Here is a 17,843-nt window from a genome sequence, read left to right on the forward strand (position 1 = left end):
CACACACACACACACACACACACACCTGCCCCCCCACCATGAACATGTACACGCACACCCCACCCTCCCCCTCAGCCTGGGTGAGTAGTGTGGGGTCAGAATCCTAGGGGCCCTGGATCGTTCTGATACCTGCATCCAGGAAATCATTTCCTCCTGGGACCTGCTCGGAAAGCGAACACGGTGTTGAGAGCAGCCCCTCCCAGTTTTCCCGTCGGGCCCATCCCCCCACCCCCTCCCCGCCTACCGCGCTTGTAGCTCCAAGGTGCGCTGCTTCCCGGACACCAGGAAGGAGTGGGGGAACTCCGCATCGGTCAGCTCCCGCACCTGCTCGGCATTGGGAGGGAGAGGATTCGCTCAGGTTTGTCAGCCCCTGCCCCCCAGACACCGCGGGGTGGATGGAGGCGGATTGTGCCCAAGGGACGATTCAAAATCGAGGGTCGGGCATCGCAACCTTGTCCAAGGCCTCCCTAAACCCGCAGAACCAAGCAAAGGCACCCGCAACCAGGCTGCCCTCTGAGAACACCGGGTGTCAAGGCTCCTGGAATTTTAGCAGCGGCTAAGTTGGCCCAGTGTGAGGTAGGAGTGACAGTTCCTCACAAAGGACTCACCAGAAACGCAAATTGGGTCATAAATTGGGTTTGGGGACACAGCTTTTTCAAGAGCAAACCTAAAGCCTAGAACAAGACCCTCTACCCCACACAGTGAAGGAAGACATTGGTTGCCCAATTCATAGAACCCAACAGACCCCCCACTTCTACTGCCTTTCACTGTCCCCTTGTCCCAGAACCCCACAGGTCCAAGGTCATTGTGAAGGCTGCCAGTCAGACAGCGCTGACTATGTGCCGGCCACTGAGCTCAGGGCTTCTCCACACCTGTTCCCTTTTTATTCGCACAACTGCTGAACCCACTGATCCACCCTAGCACTTAGCCTCTACACGCCTCTCGAGGACAGCGACAGGCAGCGAGAGTCTTGCATAGCTGAATCTGGTCAGGCCTCTAGGCTCTCTGCCAGTTTACAGGAAATATGGGGGACCGCGGGACACGTTGATGACACCACAGGGGTGCAGTCGGCAAAATCCAGACTGCAAAACGCTCCCAGGGAATGAGCTGGTTTCTTCAATTAACAAAGGAGAAAAAAGAGGAAAGGGATGTGTAATGGATTAGAAGGGATGTAAGAAACATATCACAAACGATTCAAACAGATCGTCTGTGAGAAGACATTTATGAGACAGTCAAGGAAAACCAAAGGATCTTAATATTACTAAATAATTATTATTCATTTGCCAGATGTGATAACAGTACCGTTGTCACCTTTTATTGGAAAAAAAAAAAAAGACAGTCCTTTCTCTTTCAGACACGTACTGTGTTTATAGGTGAAATGATTATGCATCTGAGATTTGCTCTTAAATAATCCAGTGGAAAGCGGATTAGGAAGGAGACTCCTGAGGAAACAAGGCTGGTTTGGGGTTGACAACTGTTGAAACCGGGTGATGAGCGTACAGGGGTTCATTGTACTACTTTCTTGGGTCAAAAATTCCTGTAATAGGAACTTAAAGAAAATCTTCACAGCAATCTTGGGAGAGAGAGAGATGTTATCACCCTCCTTTAGGAGATATGGAGATGGAGACTCAGAGAGGGTAGGAGACCTGCCTGAGCTCACACGGCATCTACAGGGTAGAATGAGGATTCAAATTCAGGTTTTTGGCCCCCAAGGGGCAAGAACATCTATTTCCACGCCACTCCCAGAGTCTTACAAGCACAGACCTCTTCCAGGCAGTGTGGAGAGAGAGAGTCACAAAGGGAAACTAAGACATAGACAAGAGCCCTCGTGTGGCAGAACTTTGTTGTTCCACTGACACTCGAGGCTCTCTGCTGGCTCCCAGCCATGTGGTGACCAGGCTTTTGCCCACTTTCAGGGTGGCCCGCCACATCCCGGAGAACAGTGACCCTGGTACATCCTGCCCCACGTTAGGTCTCCTTCACCTTCAGGCCCACAGAATCAGTCTGTTCCCTCTAGGAGGAGCCTGATGTGGTTTGGACTCAAACTCTTGGCAATGGGGAGGCTCCGAGGGTTTATACCTGGAGCAGCTCTTGGAGAGGTGTTGGAGAAAGCCCCTCCCGCAGCTGTGTGCAAGGGGACGAGGGGCCTGCCTGCACCTGGGAAGAGAGAACGTTTCTCCCTGGGGGACAATATCGGGAAATCTGGCAAGACTCCATGACTAATGGAGAGGGGGGGGGGGGAAGAGAAATCTAAGGTTTGGGATCCAGAGCTAAAAAGAAATATGATGCTTTTAGTAGAAAAAGGGGAACCGAGGGGAGCTCCTGGCCTGAGACTCCAGGATCCCCTCTGCAGAGGGGCAGGATGGAAGCTTCTGGAGGCCAGTTCCCAGGCTCTGCTGTGTCCAGTGTCAACCACTCCCCAGGTCTGGGCCGGTTCAGGCCCCTGCTAACCCCTACGGTGCCTTTGTGCTAATTAGAAAAAGACACCCCTTCTTCAAAACGCTTTACTGACATCTGTTGGCAAACTGGCATAATGTTGAGGTTTTGTTGGAACAAGTCGCTTGACTGCCATCTGCCGGACAATAAGAATTGTAACTAAAGGGGCACCCGAGTGGCTCGGTCAGTTGAGCCCCAGACTCTCGATTTCGGCTCAGGTTATGATCTTGAGGTTTGTGAGATCGAGCTCTGCGCTGGCAGCATTTGGCCTGCTTAGGATTTTCTCTCTCTCTCCCTCTATCTCTGTCACCCCCTCCCCCATCTCTCTCTCAAAAATAAATAAATAAAAACTTAGAAGTAAGAACTGTAAATAGACAATCCAGATGAGATTTGCTCATCTTAGGGGAGGTATGCTGGTGCAGTGCCCAACCTGCACAGTTATACATGGAGACTCTGGGTATGTGTGTGCCTTTATCCCTTCCTTCTCCCCAGGCTGGCCTCGTGCAGGACAGCACAACATTAGGACCAACTCAGACCTTGGGGAGAATCAGCTGGTGAGAACTAGGCCTCTCCAATGTCCAGAAGGGAGGAGGCGAGGGGGTCATAGGCCAGTGGGAACCATCATGGTGATCAAAGGCCAGAACTGCCTTTAGACTTCAGACTCAGAAAATGGTTCCTGCACAGAAGTGGACAGGCGGATAGCTCTGTGCCTGCCCTGCCTGAACCATTCAAGAGAAGGTGCTGTGTGGCCAATGGAACATCAGACGCACTGTTCAGGGAACGTACTCGGTGGGACTGGTAGGCACCAGGAACCCGGCACATACTGACCCCTCAACACATTCTCTAAGGGTCTGATGCTCTCAGTCCTCTCTCCGTGTATATTCTCTTTATGATTCTGTTTTGGCCTATTTCTTGGCTTTTCTCTCTGTCAATCTCTGCCTCTCTTTTTCTATGCCTGGGTCTCTGCCAGCCCTGAGACAAGGCCGCCTGTCTCCACTTCTGTCTGTTATTCTCCTTAAATATGCCTTTCTCAGTCTCCCTCACCAAGGCTCCCAGACATACAAGCCTGCACACACACCCCGGCCTCTGGGACATTCTGAAGACTGAGGAAGGGAAGCTGGATGTCCCAGGGTGAGGGGCTGCATTCATAAAAGACCTCAGTCAACTCAGGCACAGGGAGTGGGCTGGAATCCCCACAGGCTGCCCAGGTCCCTCTACTGGCTTTCATTACCCTCTGAGGCTGCACTCATTTCCAGGCCCCTTGACTGGGCCCCAAATGCCAGGCAAGCCTAGTCAGGAGCAAGGGCAAGGCCCTCCTGCTGAGGGCTCTCGGAGGCCCAGGGGTTCTCCAGAGGACGGAGGGTCCTGGCTCAACTCCTACCTGAACCTCCCTCCTAGGACAGGTCCTGGGAGAGGACAGGGAGGTGGTGATAGGGCTAAGAGATCGAGAAATGGAAGGGTACCAGGACAGGCCGGACCTGACCTCTGCTTCTCCCAGCCTCAGCCCTCAGGACGCTCCGGGACTCAGGAGTGATCAGAGAGGAGTTGTCAAGAAGGTTCCCCCACCACTTACTCCACTATGCCTGCGATTCAGCATAAGTTTGCCCCTCTGAGTTGAAGCCTTAACAGGAGGCAGTCCAGTATGGTGATTAGGTACAGGGGCCCCGGCCGGGGCTATACCTGGTTTGATCGCTCAGACCAGGATTTGCTGTGTGACCCCCAAGCAAAATATAACCTTTCTGGGCCTTGGTTTTCTTTTCAAAGACTTTTAATTTTTTTTAGAGCAGTTGTAGGGAGTGGCACGTGTGTTAGAATTGGTGAACCTACGTTGACACAGCACTGTCACCCAAAGCCCATAGTTTCCATTAGGATTTACTCTTGGTGTAGTACCTTCTGTGGGTTTGGACAAATATGTAATGGCATGTATCATATTGTATCATACAAAGTAGTTTTTCACTGCCCTCAAAATCCTCTGTGCTCCACCTACTTATCCTTTCCTTTCCACCCCTGGAAACCACTGATCTTTTGTCTTTTCCAGAATGTCACGTAGCCTTTTCAAACTGGCTTCTTTCACTTGGCAAAATGCATTTAAGTTTCTTGCACGTCTTTTCATGGCCTGAGAGCTTATTTCTTTTTATCACTGAATAATATTCCATTGTCTAGATGGACCATGGTTTATTCCTTAATTTTTTTTAAATGGGATTAACTACAGATATACTCACATGCAGTCTCGTACGTAGTTAATTCATTGGTTAATTCACTGAAAACGATCTAAAGGTCCCTCAGCGGTGGGTTGGCTGAACCAACAAATTCCAGTACTTTCCACACACTGGGATACTCTGTGGCTACACGGAGGGTAGGAAGCTGGTATCTTACTCACGTGCAACAATCACCAGAGTTTGCAGTTAGTTAAAAAAGCAAAGTGCAGGGAACGCCTGGGTGGCTTAGTCGGTTGAGCGTCCGACTTCGGCTCAGGTCATGATCTCTCGGTCAGTGAGTTCGAGCCCCGCGTCGGGCTCTGTGCCGACGGCTCAGAGCCCGGAGTCTGCTTTGGATTCTGTCTCCCTCTCTCTCTGCCCCTGTCCCTCCCCTGCTCATGCTCCGTTCTCTCTGTCTCTTAAAAATGAATAAATGTTAAAAAAAAAAAAAAGCAAAGTGCAGGACGGTGTCTATGAAAAACAGTTTCACTGGTTATGCGAAACAAAAGTGAAAAAGCAGTAATAAACATATTATTAGTTTGTGTAGGTAACAACTACCTCTGGGAGGCCTCATAAGAAGCAAAGGCTGTCTAGGGGCGCCTGGGCGGCTCAGTCGGTTAAGCGTCCGACTCTTGATTTCGGCTTGGGTCATGATCTCACAGTTCCAGAGATAGAGCCCCGTGTCAGGCTCTGTGCTGACAGCATAGAGCCTGCTTAAGATTCTCTCTCCCTCTCTCTCCCCCTCCCCCGCTTGTGCCCACACACACTCTCCTTCTCACAATAAATAAACATTAAAACATTTTTATATAAAATTTTTAGATAAAAAAAAGAAGCAAAGACTGTCTCTAGGAAGGGGGACTAGAGGATAGAGTGGGGAGGAGACTTTTCACTATATATATTTTTTATATTTGATTTTGGAATATGCATTATCTTTTTTAAAAAATTTTTTTAATGTTTATTTTATTGTTGAGAGAAAGAGACAGCATGAGCAGGGGAGGGGCAGAGAGAGACGGAGGCACAGAATCTGAAGCAGGCTCCAGGCTCCGACCTGTCAGCACAGAGCCCGACACGGGGCTCGAACTCACGAGCTGTGAGATCACGACCTGAACTGAAATCGGACACTCAACTGAGTGAGCCACTCAGATACCCCTGTATTATCTTTTAAAAAAAAAAATGTTTAACGATCTTTTTTTTTGGAGATGGGGGGAGGAGCAGAGGGAAAGGGAGAGAGAAAAGCTCAAGCAGGCTCCATGCCCAGCGCTGAGCCCGACACGGAGTCTGGCACTTAACCAACTGAGCCACCCGGGGGCCCCTGGAATGTGTGTTATCTATATTTTTCAGTAACAAAAGTGTGATTTTTAAAAGGAAAAATCAAAATTGCAAGGGAAAATAACAGTCCCTACACTGCAGGGATCCCAGGAGAATCTGATGGGATGATGCAGGGCCCAATCCATGGGGCAGTGTTATGGGCTGCCCTCCTCACTCATTTGTGGCCACCTCTGGATGGGGACATGACACGATCCAGCAGCTGAGCTGACAGTGTAGACCCTTACAACTCCAAATCTGGCCTGCGGACGTGCAGCAGAAGCATCACCCGGGGGTGATGCCGAATCTTGGGCCCCGCCTACTAAATCCGGACCTGCATTTTAACAACACTCCCAAGGGGACTCATGCATGTATTAAAGTTTTCAAAGCACTGTTGTAGAGGGTAGGGAAAGCAGAGCGAGGCCAGGACGGGGTGGGGGGCACTGCCCCAAAGAGTGGGCCAGGCCTACGGGAGCCCACAGGGGAGACCTCCAACCCCAAACTTTTCCACCTCCACGGTGGCCCAGGACCTACCAGATTAGGGTTCCTGGGTTGAGAACGCAGCGTGGTCCCTCCTGCTATTCCCCATACTCAATCCACCTCTGGGATGAAGCCTGACGGTGGTTGGGGTGCCTCTCACTCACCTTCATCCCGGCCACGTCGATGCGGGTCCTCACCTGGAAGTGGGCGCCCACCTGGATGACCTTGGGCACACAGTACAGCAGCATGTTGTTGAACTGCAGGAGACACAAACGGTGAGCGCGTGCGCAGTGGCGGGGCAGGAAGGGTGGTAGGGCAGGGCTTCCCTGGGGGTGGGCGGGACACCACTGCGTCTCCCTCTCCTCTCGCCACACTCTGGGCTACTCACGGGAGTCACAGGTGTGATGATGAAGGGGTGGTCTGGCCCCTAATCCACCTAGGACTGTCACTGAAGGGCCGCCATATCTGTGGGCATCAAACTCACAAGGACTTTCTAATGGGGGCTCAGGGTGGCGAGGGCTCATGAGAGGTTATGGCTCCCTCCTCCAGACCTCCGGGCAGGACCAGTTTCCAGATTTCCAGGAGACCCCCTGGCTTCTTCAGTGCAAATCTGGGCAGTTCTTAACAGTAACCTAATTCCTTCCTGCTACGCATTCCCTAGAGCACAGATTAATACCTCAGAGTTGGGAGCCAAACAGTCTGGGTTCAAAATCTGACTCTGTTGCTTCCCAGGGCCTGTCTGGGAAACCCCTCAGTCAGAAATCCCTGAGGCCTAGAGGCAGCAAGTGACCTGTCCCAAATCACCTGGATGCCAAATCAGGGAAGGACAGAGAGGCGGGCTCTTCCCTGTTTCTCCTGAGGTGCCAGGTAGACACCAGGCAGGCAGGACCTGGGGCAGTGTGGCCCCCGGACTTCCCTCCCCATGCGGGATGGGCCCCCCAGCATCCCCTACCAAGAAAAGGTAGCGCTCCATGGGGTCGCTGCGGCGAAAGGAGATCTTGAGGACAGGGCCTTCACGGAGCAACGTGTTGGAGGGGTCTACTATGTCGTCCTCGAGCCCCAGGCGCTGGTACACTTCCCACAGGTCCTGTAGCCGCTCCTGGGACAGGGGGTGCACCCTCAGCCAAAGCCGGGCAGGGCCCACCTGCTTCTGGAAGGTTTGCCTTGTGTGGACAGGGACGGGATGTGAAGGGGAGGACAGCAGCGGGCCAGGTGTCATGGGGTAGGATCAGGGGATGAGCAGATAGAGACCTGGGTGGGCTGGGGGAGGCTGAGAGCTGCAGGGAGGAGGTACAAGGCCCCTGCGGAGGCCTGCGGTACAGGGCCCCACGCCCACCCCTGCCCATGAGGGCCGGCAGCTCACCATCTCAGTGATGGCTGAGTTGGAGTGCTGAGCGGCTGAGAAGATCATGTCGAGCGCTTCTGAAGGGGGACGCAGGGCCAGCGTTATCTCCTGAAAATTTGGGGCTGGGGGCTGAGGCAGGAAGTCCTTGAGGCTTAACAAAGTGGCCTAGGGGGGCTGCCATGAGTAACCATAGGAGCAGCCTTGACTGTGTAGCCTGGCACATGAGATGTTTGGATCATGGGGGCCATTTCCCACCCAGAGTGGAGAGAGTGGACGCCACTGCAGACAGGGCTTAGGCGTCTGTGACTCTCATTGCTGGCCAAACCAAGCCAGACCCAGAGGGTGCTTTGGAAAGACCATGGGTTTTGGCATAATACAGGCATAGCTTCAGATGCCACCCCTGGGGGCGCCTGGGTGACTCAGTGGGCTGAGCGTCCAACTTTGGCTCAGGTCATGATCTCACGGTTTGTGGGTTTGGGCCCCGCGTTGGGCTCTGTGCTGATGGCCTGGAGCCTGCTTTGGATTCTGTGTCTTGCTCTCTCTCTCTGCCCCACCCCTGCTTGTGCTCTTTCTCTCTCTGTCTCAAAAATAAATAAAAAACATTAAAAAAATTAAAAAAAAAATGCCACCCTTGCCCCTTTCTGGCTGTGTGACCTTGGGCAAGTCACTTGATCTCTCTTGGGCTGATGTCTACCAAAAAAAGGTTAATGGTAGAGATAATGTCTAAGAAGTGCCTGATAGCTGATAGTCATTCCAAGCATGTTAGCAGGTGTTCAAGAAATAAATGGGAGTCGCTCAGGCCTCCCCAGCTCCCTGGATTTCTGGGGGGGAGGGGTGTCCTCACTCTGAGCATCTGCCCGGTCTGGGGCTTGGGCTGGCAGCTTCTGGATGTATTCCTTGAGCAGCAGCTCGTAGCGTGGGATTCTCTGCACAGGTTCCAGCATGTGGTGCTGCAGAGTCAGGCTGCCGGAGGCCTCGCTGCTCTTGGGGAAGAGATGGGGAGAGGAAGAGTGGAGGCGAGAACGGAGGAGGGGGGGGACAGGCTACCCCAAGGGCCACGGGCGTGGGCAGGGCAGGCTGATGCTGGAGCGTGTGCAAACAGCTGAGCCTGGAGGTGGCCAGAGTCACTCAGGGAGACTGAGCCAGTGCACACTGGGGGTGGCAATGCAGGCTCTGTCCCACCCCTCACCCAACCTCACCTGGATGCGGGTGATCACCTCCTGGAAGGGTGCAGACTTGTCAGTCCAGGTGGCCAGAAGCTCGGCGGCTCGCTCAAAGTTCTTGACATACTCACTGTACATCTTCAGGAACGGGGCCAGTTTCTGGATCACGTCGCCGATGCGGGGGGTGGCTGTCCTGCAAGAGGGCCACCTAGGTACTGCCTTCAGCCTGAGGACCTCCTCTCTTGACTTCAGGCAGGGTCAGGTTAGGCCAGGCTCTCTGAACTCCTCGTAACAGTCCTTCCACTGCACCTCTGGGTGTAGGCATTCGCCCAAACGTGTACGGTCCAACCTCCCTTAGACCTTGAGCCCTGGAGGGCAGATGCTATTCTCTTCCACCCCAAAGACCCAGCATAGTGTTGGGCCCACAACACGTATCCAGTAACCACTCAAGGCCTCCGACGTGACAGCAGCGAGGGCCACAGGCTAAGCACTGCTCAAAACATGCCACATGTCTCATCTCATTTAACTCTGCAAGAGATGGTCACTGGTCTATCTTAGAGATGAGGAAATTGAGGCTCAGGAGATAAGAACGGATCCAGGGTCATCCTGTGGTAAGGCCCGAAGGTCAGCCCAGGGACTGTTACAGCAGAGCAGTGAGGGGCCGCGATCTGGAGCTGGCCTCCCTGAGTTTGATTCCTAACTGTTCCATTTACTCTAACTGTGTGTTCTCGGACAGGCCACCTATCCTCACTGTCCCTTCCTTTTCCCACTGGAAAAAAATGGGAATGATGCTAGGCATAGGGTTGTCTTTAAAAACAAAACAAAACAAAAAAAACGCCACAGGGGCTCCTGGGTGGCTCAACAGGTTAAGCGTCTGACTTCGGCTCAGGTCATGATCTCGCAGTTTGTGGATTTGGGCCCCGAATCGGGCTCTGTGCTGAGAGCTCAGAGCCTGGAGCCTGCTTCGGATTCTGGGTCTCTCTCTCTCTCCCTCTCAAAAATAAAATAAACATTAAAAAAAATTAAAATAAAAAAAAAACCACCACACACAAACCAACATTTTATTGTGAAAAAAAAACGTCAAGCAACCATAAACTAAAAAGAACATAATAATGAACCCCTATGTATCCATCACTGGATTTAACAGTTATGGACATTCCTCTCTGTTGAAGAATTTTATTTTTTTTTTAATTTTTTTTAAACGTTTTATTTATTTTTGAGACAGAGAGAGACAGAGCATGAATGGGGCAGGGGCAGAGAGAGAGGGAGACACAGAATCGGAAGCAGGCTCCAGGCTCTGAGCCATCAGCCCAGAGCCCAACGCGGGGCTCGAACTCACGGACCGCGAGATCGTGACCTGAGCTGAAATCGGCCGCTTAACCAATTGAGCCACCCAGGCACCCCTCTGCTGAAGAATTTTAAAAGACATGCCGGACGTCATGGCATTGCTTCGGCAAAATGTATACAGTGAGTAATTTCATCACCAAACACTACAGTGGTCACCTCTGAAAATGAAGACAGTTTCTTGCGTAACCATGATCACGTAGCGGGCTGATTTGCAAATTAGAGGAGTAATAGTAACATTAATAGGTGTGAAGCCCAATGCCGGGCATGTAGGAAGCCCTCAGTCAGCGAGGGCTATTTCCACTGCCTCCTAAGTCACTCAGCCTAGCAAGGACCTATCTATCCCCTTCCCCAGAACACACACACACACACACACACACACACACACACACAGCCCCTCAGCACTCATCTGTCCAAGCCCCTTACTCTGAGGACAGACACAGACCCAGCCCAGAGGAGGAGACTGCCATGGCCACGCAGCAAGGCCAAACCTCGTGCCCCGGGGTCTGCACGCTGACCTGGCTGGGGCAGCGGTCAGGGGGCCTCAGGGCTCCATGGGGGACCTCACCAGTCATCCAGCCGCCGCTGCAGCTCCGGGAGGAAGAACTGCGCGTGGAACTGGTAGATGGAGGAGATGTTGGAGAAGATGAGCCTCACCACGTCCTCGGGGAAGGCCTTGCTGCTGCGGGCCTCCCTCAGCAGCTCCTGGAAGAACACCTGGAACCACCACTGTGGTCACTGGGCCTGTGGCAGAGAAGAGCCACCCACACAGCAGCCCAGGGGGAGACAAGCACAGCCCAGGGGCTTTAGGGCCCCCCCCGCCTAGGTTACTGAATGCTTTCACTTCTTCAGTCTCCCATCATCCTCGAAACAACCTCAGGAAGAGATAGGGAGGGTTGTATTCTGGCCATTTTACAGATGGGCAAATGAAGGCCTCCAGACTCAGACACACTTGGTCAGAGAGGCTGGCAGCTGGTGAGTGTCAGAGATGGGTCCATCTTGCATCTGCCAAGGTCTTGAACTTCGCCACACTAAAGATCCTGCTCCTGGGGCGCCTGGGTGGCTCAGTCAGTCGAGCGTCTGACTCTTGACTTCGGCTGAGGTCATGGTCTCACGGTTTGTGAGCTTGAGCCCAACATCCGGCTCTGCGCTGATAGCACGGAGCCTGCCTGGGATCCTTTCTCCTCCCCGCTCTTTCTACCACTCCCCCCCTTGCATTCTATCTCTCTCAAAATAAGTTTAAAAAAAGTAAAAAAAAAAAAAAAAAAAGAAAAAGATCCTCCTCCTGATTTCCAAATATTTAACCCTCTTAAGAAAGGGTGAAGGAGGGCGCCTGGGTGGCTCAGTCGGTTAAGCGTCCGACTTCGGCTCAGGTCACGATCTCACAGCTCGTGAGTTCGAGCCCCACATCGGGCTGTGTGCTGACCGCTCAGAGCCTGGAGCCTGCTTCACATTCCGTGTCTCCCTCTCTCTCTGCACCTTCCCTGCTCATGCTGTGTCTCTCTCTGTCTCAAAAATAAATAAACATTAAAAAAAAACTAAAAAAAAAAAAAAGAAAGTGTGAAGGGATAATAACGGTGAGGGTGTCGAGCATTGGGGTGACAGATGAGGCATGGGGACTGGAAGGATGTGTGCGCTCTGCTACACGTGAGGCCAGCCCCAGTGCTGGGGGTGAAATGGCAAGTGGCATTAATGCTACTTCCTGATTTCTGCCCTAACTTCGGCCAACGGGGACTGAACGCCCTAGAATCAAATCCCAGGCCCTACCTCTCAGCTCTGGTGAGGTGTACAGAAGGCAGAGCAGGGGCGGGATGAGGAGACCTGGGTGCTGGGGCTCAGGGCAGGATGAGGTGGTATTCTGGCCACTGACCTGGTCTAGCAGATGGAGGCGTGCCACATAGGCCTTCTCTGTCTCCAGTAGTTCCTGGACGATTCTCTTTTCCTCTGGCATCTGTGGGGGAGGGGGGGCCGGGGGTGGGGGTTGAACAGGAGGAGAAGGAGAGACACAGTTTCTGGTCTCCTCTGATGGAGACCCCAATGTAGTCTCCAAAGATGCCCCAGTGAGCGCCCACCTCCCGACACTCATGGCCTCCCACAATGCATCTGGGCCGGCGCTGGGATCGCTTTAACAAAGGATGGGGCAGGAGTGAGGTTGTGCCAGTTCTGGGTCTAAGGCTTAAGAGGCCTGGAAGCTTCTTGGGAGCCATGAACCACTACTTCTGGAGGTCTGGCTGATAGAGAGGCCACGTTGAGGCTCAGAGACTACATAGAGCCAAAGGCCCAGCAATGCCAGCACCGCAGCTGAATCCAGCCTTCCACTGTCCCTGCCCAGGCACCAGGCTTGAGAGTTGAGCTATCTTGGGCATTCCAGCCCTGGCCACCATCAGACCGCAGCCATGTGAGAGACCCTCTTATGGACTGAATTGTGCTCCCCTCCCTAAATCCATATGTTGAAGCCATAACTGCTAATATGACTGTATTTGGAGATAAGGCCTTTGAGGTGATAATCGTGGTTAAATAAAGTCATAAGGGTGAGGTCCTAATCCAATTGGATTAGGTGTCCTTATAAGAGGAGGGACAGACACTAGGAGACTATGTGCATGAGGACACAGTGAGAAGATGGCCGTCTATAAGCCAAGGCGAGAGGCTTTGCCAGAAACCAACCCTGCCGGCACCTTGGTTTGGGACTTCCGGTCTCCAGAATCGCAAGGAAATATATTTCTCTAAAGTCACCCAGTCTGTGGTATTTTTTCGGCCCAACCTAAGACAAACCCCAAGTGAGACCAATAGAAAAACCATCCATACGTTCTGGTCAGTCCACAAAACTGTGAGAAATGATAAATCGTATTCGGCCACCACATTTTGGGGTGCTTGTTCTGCAGCAACTGGTAACTGCAACATACTACTGTGATCGCCATTCCCATTTTATAAATGAGGAAACAGGCACAAAGAAGCTACAGTGCTTTGCCCAAGGTCACCCAGGAAGCAGAAGAGCTGGGGTGTGATCACTGGCAGTCTGGCTCCGGGGGACACAGTACCACGCAGCCTAGCCCTTGAACTCCACAGACAAGGAAGCTGAAATGCAGAAAAGGGAGGTGACCTGTCCAGGATCAGTCTAAGTGTAGGATCAGCACTAATCTCTCTCTCTAGTTTGGGCTTATTGCCTCTTGTGGTGGGGAAACTGAGGCCACTCCAGGGAAGGATGCCAGGTTCACACAAGCTGTGTGGCCTTGGACAGCTGTGTGGTGGCCTTTTTAAGCTGTCTGAGTTTTATGGGGTTGTTTTTTTCTTTTAGAGACAGAGAGTTGGGAGGGGGGTAGAGAGAGAGAGAATCTTAAGCAGGCTCTACTATGCTCAGCTTGGAGCCCGATGCAGGGCTCGATCCCACGACGCTGGGACATGACCTGAGCCAAAGTCAAGAATTGGATGCTCATCTGACTGAGCCACCCAGGCACCCCTAAGCCATCTGAGTTTCAATGTCTTTGCCTAAAAAACTCCTACAGTGAAGGGAATGTGAAACAATGGAACAATGGGGTGAACTGTAGGCATGTAATCAAAGGCTGTTAAGGGAGTAGAATCTAGCTTTCAACTGATTTCTGCTGACATAAGACCCCTGCTTGGAGAAGTGCTGGTTTGGGCTGGGAGAGAATTTGCAGGGAGGTCCGTGGAGGTGTCCCCCAGCTCCCCACATCCGCTCCAGCCCTCAGGCACCTGCGTCCCTGGCCCAGGGTGGATCTCGGGCTGGCAAGATTTCCTCCAGGCTCCACTGGACAGCTTGTTCTTCAGGGAGTTCAGGTACCTCCTGCTGACTGTCCTGGGCTCAGACCCCAGGCTCTCCCCAACGTGGGACTCCTTCCATGGTTCTGCAGACGGGGTAAGGCTGTACCCGGGGAGGTGACGTTCAGCCTCCAGTTTGGAGACTCTGATTGCTGCTCCTGGAGTCCTGAAATGAACAAAACAGATCTGAGAGTTTCCTGTCTGCAAAGTAGGAAGAAGACTAGCACTTCCCTGGTCAGGGATTTAGGAGTGATCAATGCACATCACAGGTGTGAAGAGGCCCCTGAGTGCCTGGCACTCAGGAGGAGTTTGCTAAGTAAAACATCCACTTCCTTTCCAACATCTTCTTGGAGGGAACTCCAGTTTTCAAAATGAGTCAGTGTAGACTTGTTTTGTTTTCTGGGAAACTACATACTTCCCTGTTTAAAATGCCAGGAGGAACCCCTCTTTCTGCATATAGTGTTTTTTAGGTGGCCCCAGGTCACCCTCACTTGTACACCTCATCTCTGTTTTAATGTTAAGTCTCTGCAGCAGGAAAGGCCCTAAAATCTTAGGAGAGAAGGAGGGAGCCATGGAACACTCTACAGGGAGGGCAGGACTGCTAAAGCTGGGACTTTGCAATGGGAGCCGTGCCTTCCACACCTCTAGTGGGTGGGTGGAGGGTGGGGGGAAGCCAGTCTGGCAGCAATTCCCTGTTCCGCCCGGGATGGGCCTTTGAAGGGTATCTTTGAGTGCAGAGTCTACAGGCCAGCTAAAGTATTTAGATAAAAGAGGCCACCTTCACTGAGTCATAGCCCACGGTTTGGGTTGTGCTCATTCCCTTTAGTATGAAAAGGCTTGCGATGAGACAGATAGTCTGGGCAATGGAGGACCAGACAGGTACAAAATCTCCAAAACTCTGAGACAGGTTTTCATTACCCCAGCTTTGCAGCTAAGGAAACTGAGGTACAGAGAGTAACTTGCAGCATAAGTAACTTGCAGCGAGGGGGTGGCAAAGGTGGAGTTCAGATCAGGCATCTGATCCCTAAACTGCCCCTCCCCATCTGGGTCGAGAAGAAACAGGTCCAGCGGGTCAACATGTCTGCCCCAAGTCACTCAGCTAGCTGGTGGCAGAGAGGATTGGAACCCGGTCCTCAGTGGCTCCTCATGAGCTCCCCCACCCTTCTCTGGCACCTCAGTGCCTGGTTCCTCAACCCACGGAAACAGCTGGGCCTCAGGCTTTCTGTTCTACATTTGGTTTCAGCTTTTGCATTTCCCTTGCATTTCAGCACTTGCATTTCCCTCCAAGTGCGCCAGGCCAGCTTCTGTTTCCTCTTCCCCCCTCAGTTTCACATCAGCTAAGGGGCTGGAAGACCTCACAAGAAAGCCAAAGCCAAGGCTGCTGGCACAGGGCCTCTCACATGATAAGAGGTGACTCTCACCCTGCAGACAAGGCCTCCTCTGACCCCATTCTGGTCTGAGGGCTGCCTCCTCTTGCCTGGTGTGGCCTGGGCACAACACACCTGCTAAGGGTCTCCACTGAGCATGCCTGGCATGTTGAGTGAGGTGGTGCTCTCTCCCCACACAGAAGGGAGCAGGGGGTGGGGTGGGGGTCCAGGAAGGCGGTGCCTGGAGCTGTCCTTGGTGCTGAACAGAACGTGTTTGGCAAAGGACTCTGGGAGAGTCAGGGTAAGGTCCCTGGCTCAGGAAGCTGAATTGCCCTTCTAGGTCCACATCTATGCCACATGCACCTTGAAGGCCACAGAAGTCTTCGTCTGCTCTGAGTGCCCTCAGCACTCAGAATCTAGGCTTCACTCAGGATATCTATTGTCTATGACTTGGCATCATAGTAATTTCATGAGCTTGGCATCCAAAGACGAAAATCATCCCAGCAGGGATCAGTCTTTCGGCTCCTGTGTCTGCTACAGTTCCTGTGTGATGCTGTATTGTACCAACCACACCCCCTTCAGGACTGAGGAGCTCTTCTCCCCAGTTGTTGGTTGTATGGTGGCCGACTGGGAATTGCCCTCCCTGGAAGACAACTGCCTCATCTCAGGCCAAGTCCACATCCAATGACTAGCCCATGTGGAGGTATAAAGACCCACCCCTTTGCCTCAATTAGAACGACTTGAGGGACATCTCAGCTTCAGAGCAACTTAGGACAGCCTGAGGCTTCTATTTCAAGTGCACACAGTTCAACTTCTCCCTATGCTGTATCCCTCGCTCCAACAGGTGTTATTCCCAAAACTATCCCCAGAAGCAAATTTCTATCTTAGAGTCTATTTCCAGAGGGACCTACAACCGTCCCTCGCACAGTCCTGGGCTTAAGGAATGCCGGCAGAGTAGACTAATGTCACACACAGACACACTCACAGACGCACACACCATCACCACCACCGCTGCCAGGGCCTCCAATGACCTCCACACATCTGGCCCAGTTTTTTTTTTTTCCTTCAAATGGAAGCCCCTACCCATGAACTTAAAGTCTTTTAAGCCCCCTTGCCTCTCTGTGCACCCATTGTCTCATCTATAAGATGGGAATAGAAACAGAACTACTCTCAGGAGGCTGTTAGATAATTAAATGAAATAAGTAACAAAAATCACATAGAAAAATGCTCCAAAGGTAGGCTGATGATACATCCTGGTTTGCCTGATACAGTCTCAGCTTTTCCTATTGTCCTCTCCCCTCTGCCAAAAAAATTGAATGGCATCCACTTTCAGTTTTAATTGTACCCTGAGTTGAATGATAAATTATATGGTTGTCCTACTTATAAGGAGTAAGTGCTTGATAAGTATTAGCTATTATTTCCAATGGGTGGAGTCCTGCAGCCCAAACACTGTTTGGTCCACCCACGCTCACTCATAACTACATACATCTGGACTCTCCCCAACATATCAATATATGCACTCTTGGGGCGCCTGGGTGGCTCAGTTGGATAAGCATTCGACTCTTGGTTTCGGCTCAGATCATGATCTCACAGTTCGTGAGATCAAGCCCCGGGTCAGTCTTGGTGCTCACAGCACAGAGCCTGCTTGGGATTCTCTCTGTCTCTCTATTTCTGCCCCTACTCCATTTGCATGCATGTGTGCTCTCTCTCTCTCTCTCTGTCTCTCTCTGTCTCAAAATAAGTAAATAAACATTAAGAAATATACACACACACTCTCACTGCTGCCCAGTTCCTGGTGCCCAATGACACTGCCTGCTGCTGTGACGAACCCAGGCACTGCCCAGACAGGAGGAGGTGTCCAGGAAGGGCCCAGAGAGAGAACTGCTTGCTGTGAGGCCCCAGGGCAGTCCTGGCCCTGATCCTCAGCCTGAAGACTGGCAGAACATGTGCTCCAGGGCCTGGCAGTGGGCAGAGGGGGGCCCAGGGTGGGCAGAGGAGCTAGAGGGAGGCCACCAGTCCGCCCTGGCGACCCTTCCCACCCCCCTCCACCCCATACCTGCTGTTTTCAAACACAGTCACCAGACTGGACACAGATGCCAGCTTCTCCTTACTCTCTTGCTCCATTCTGTAGACCTCCAGGGTGGTCCTCAACTACCCCTGAAGCAGAGAAGGTGGCCTCCAACGGCACCCTCAGCCACCCCCACCCGGGGTCACAGATGGGCTAAGGCATCCTGGAATGTGCTCCAGAGGGCTCAGGAGGCCTGCTCCCAGCTTCAGAGTAAGAAGGAGGAAGTGGTCCCAGAGCCACAGCCCCAAAGGGAAAGGCCCCTGCTTCCTCTAGAGGGAGGAGCCCACTCAGGCCCCGCCCACCCACCCAGGGTCTGACCTTTCACTCCTGTAGACCTCATTCCAGAGGCCACCCCCAGGG

General features: G+C 52.5%; 1 protein-coding gene across 1 annotated transcript in view; it reads right to left on the bottom strand.

The window, feature by feature from the left end:
* Positions 1–17,721, bottom strand: part of FGD2 (FYVE, RhoGEF and PH domain containing 2) — a 20,452-nt gene extending 2,731 nt beyond the window's left edge. The window contains exons 1-11 of the mRNA XM_049653194.1: positions 17,472–17,721; positions 13,983–14,214; positions 12,142–12,222; positions 10,840–10,988; positions 8,964–9,120; positions 8,609–8,747; positions 7,783–7,841; positions 7,372–7,518; positions 6,584–6,676; positions 245–324; positions 22–160 (exon numbers count right to left, since the gene is read on the bottom strand). Coding sequence (XP_049509151.1) covers positions 22–160; positions 245–324; positions 6,584–6,676; positions 7,372–7,518; positions 7,783–7,841; positions 8,609–8,747; positions 8,964–9,120; positions 10,840–10,988; positions 12,142–12,222; positions 13,983–14,214; positions 17,472–17,539 — 1,344 coding nt within the window. The 5' untranslated portion in view covers positions 17,540–17,721. The remainder of the gene's footprint in view (positions 1–21; positions 161–244; positions 325–6,583; positions 6,677–7,371; positions 7,519–7,782; positions 7,842–8,608; positions 8,748–8,963; positions 9,121–10,839; positions 10,989–12,141; positions 12,223–13,982; positions 14,215–17,471) is intronic.
* Between the last annotated feature and the right edge of the window lie 122 nt (positions 17,722–17,843).

The sequence above is a fragment of the Panthera uncia genome (assembly GCF_023721935.1).
Source record: "Panthera uncia isolate 11264 chromosome B2 unlocalized genomic scaffold, Puncia_PCG_1.0 HiC_scaffold_24, whole genome shotgun sequence".
Taxonomy (NCBI): domain Eukaryota; kingdom Metazoa; phylum Chordata; class Mammalia; order Carnivora; family Felidae; genus Panthera; species Panthera uncia.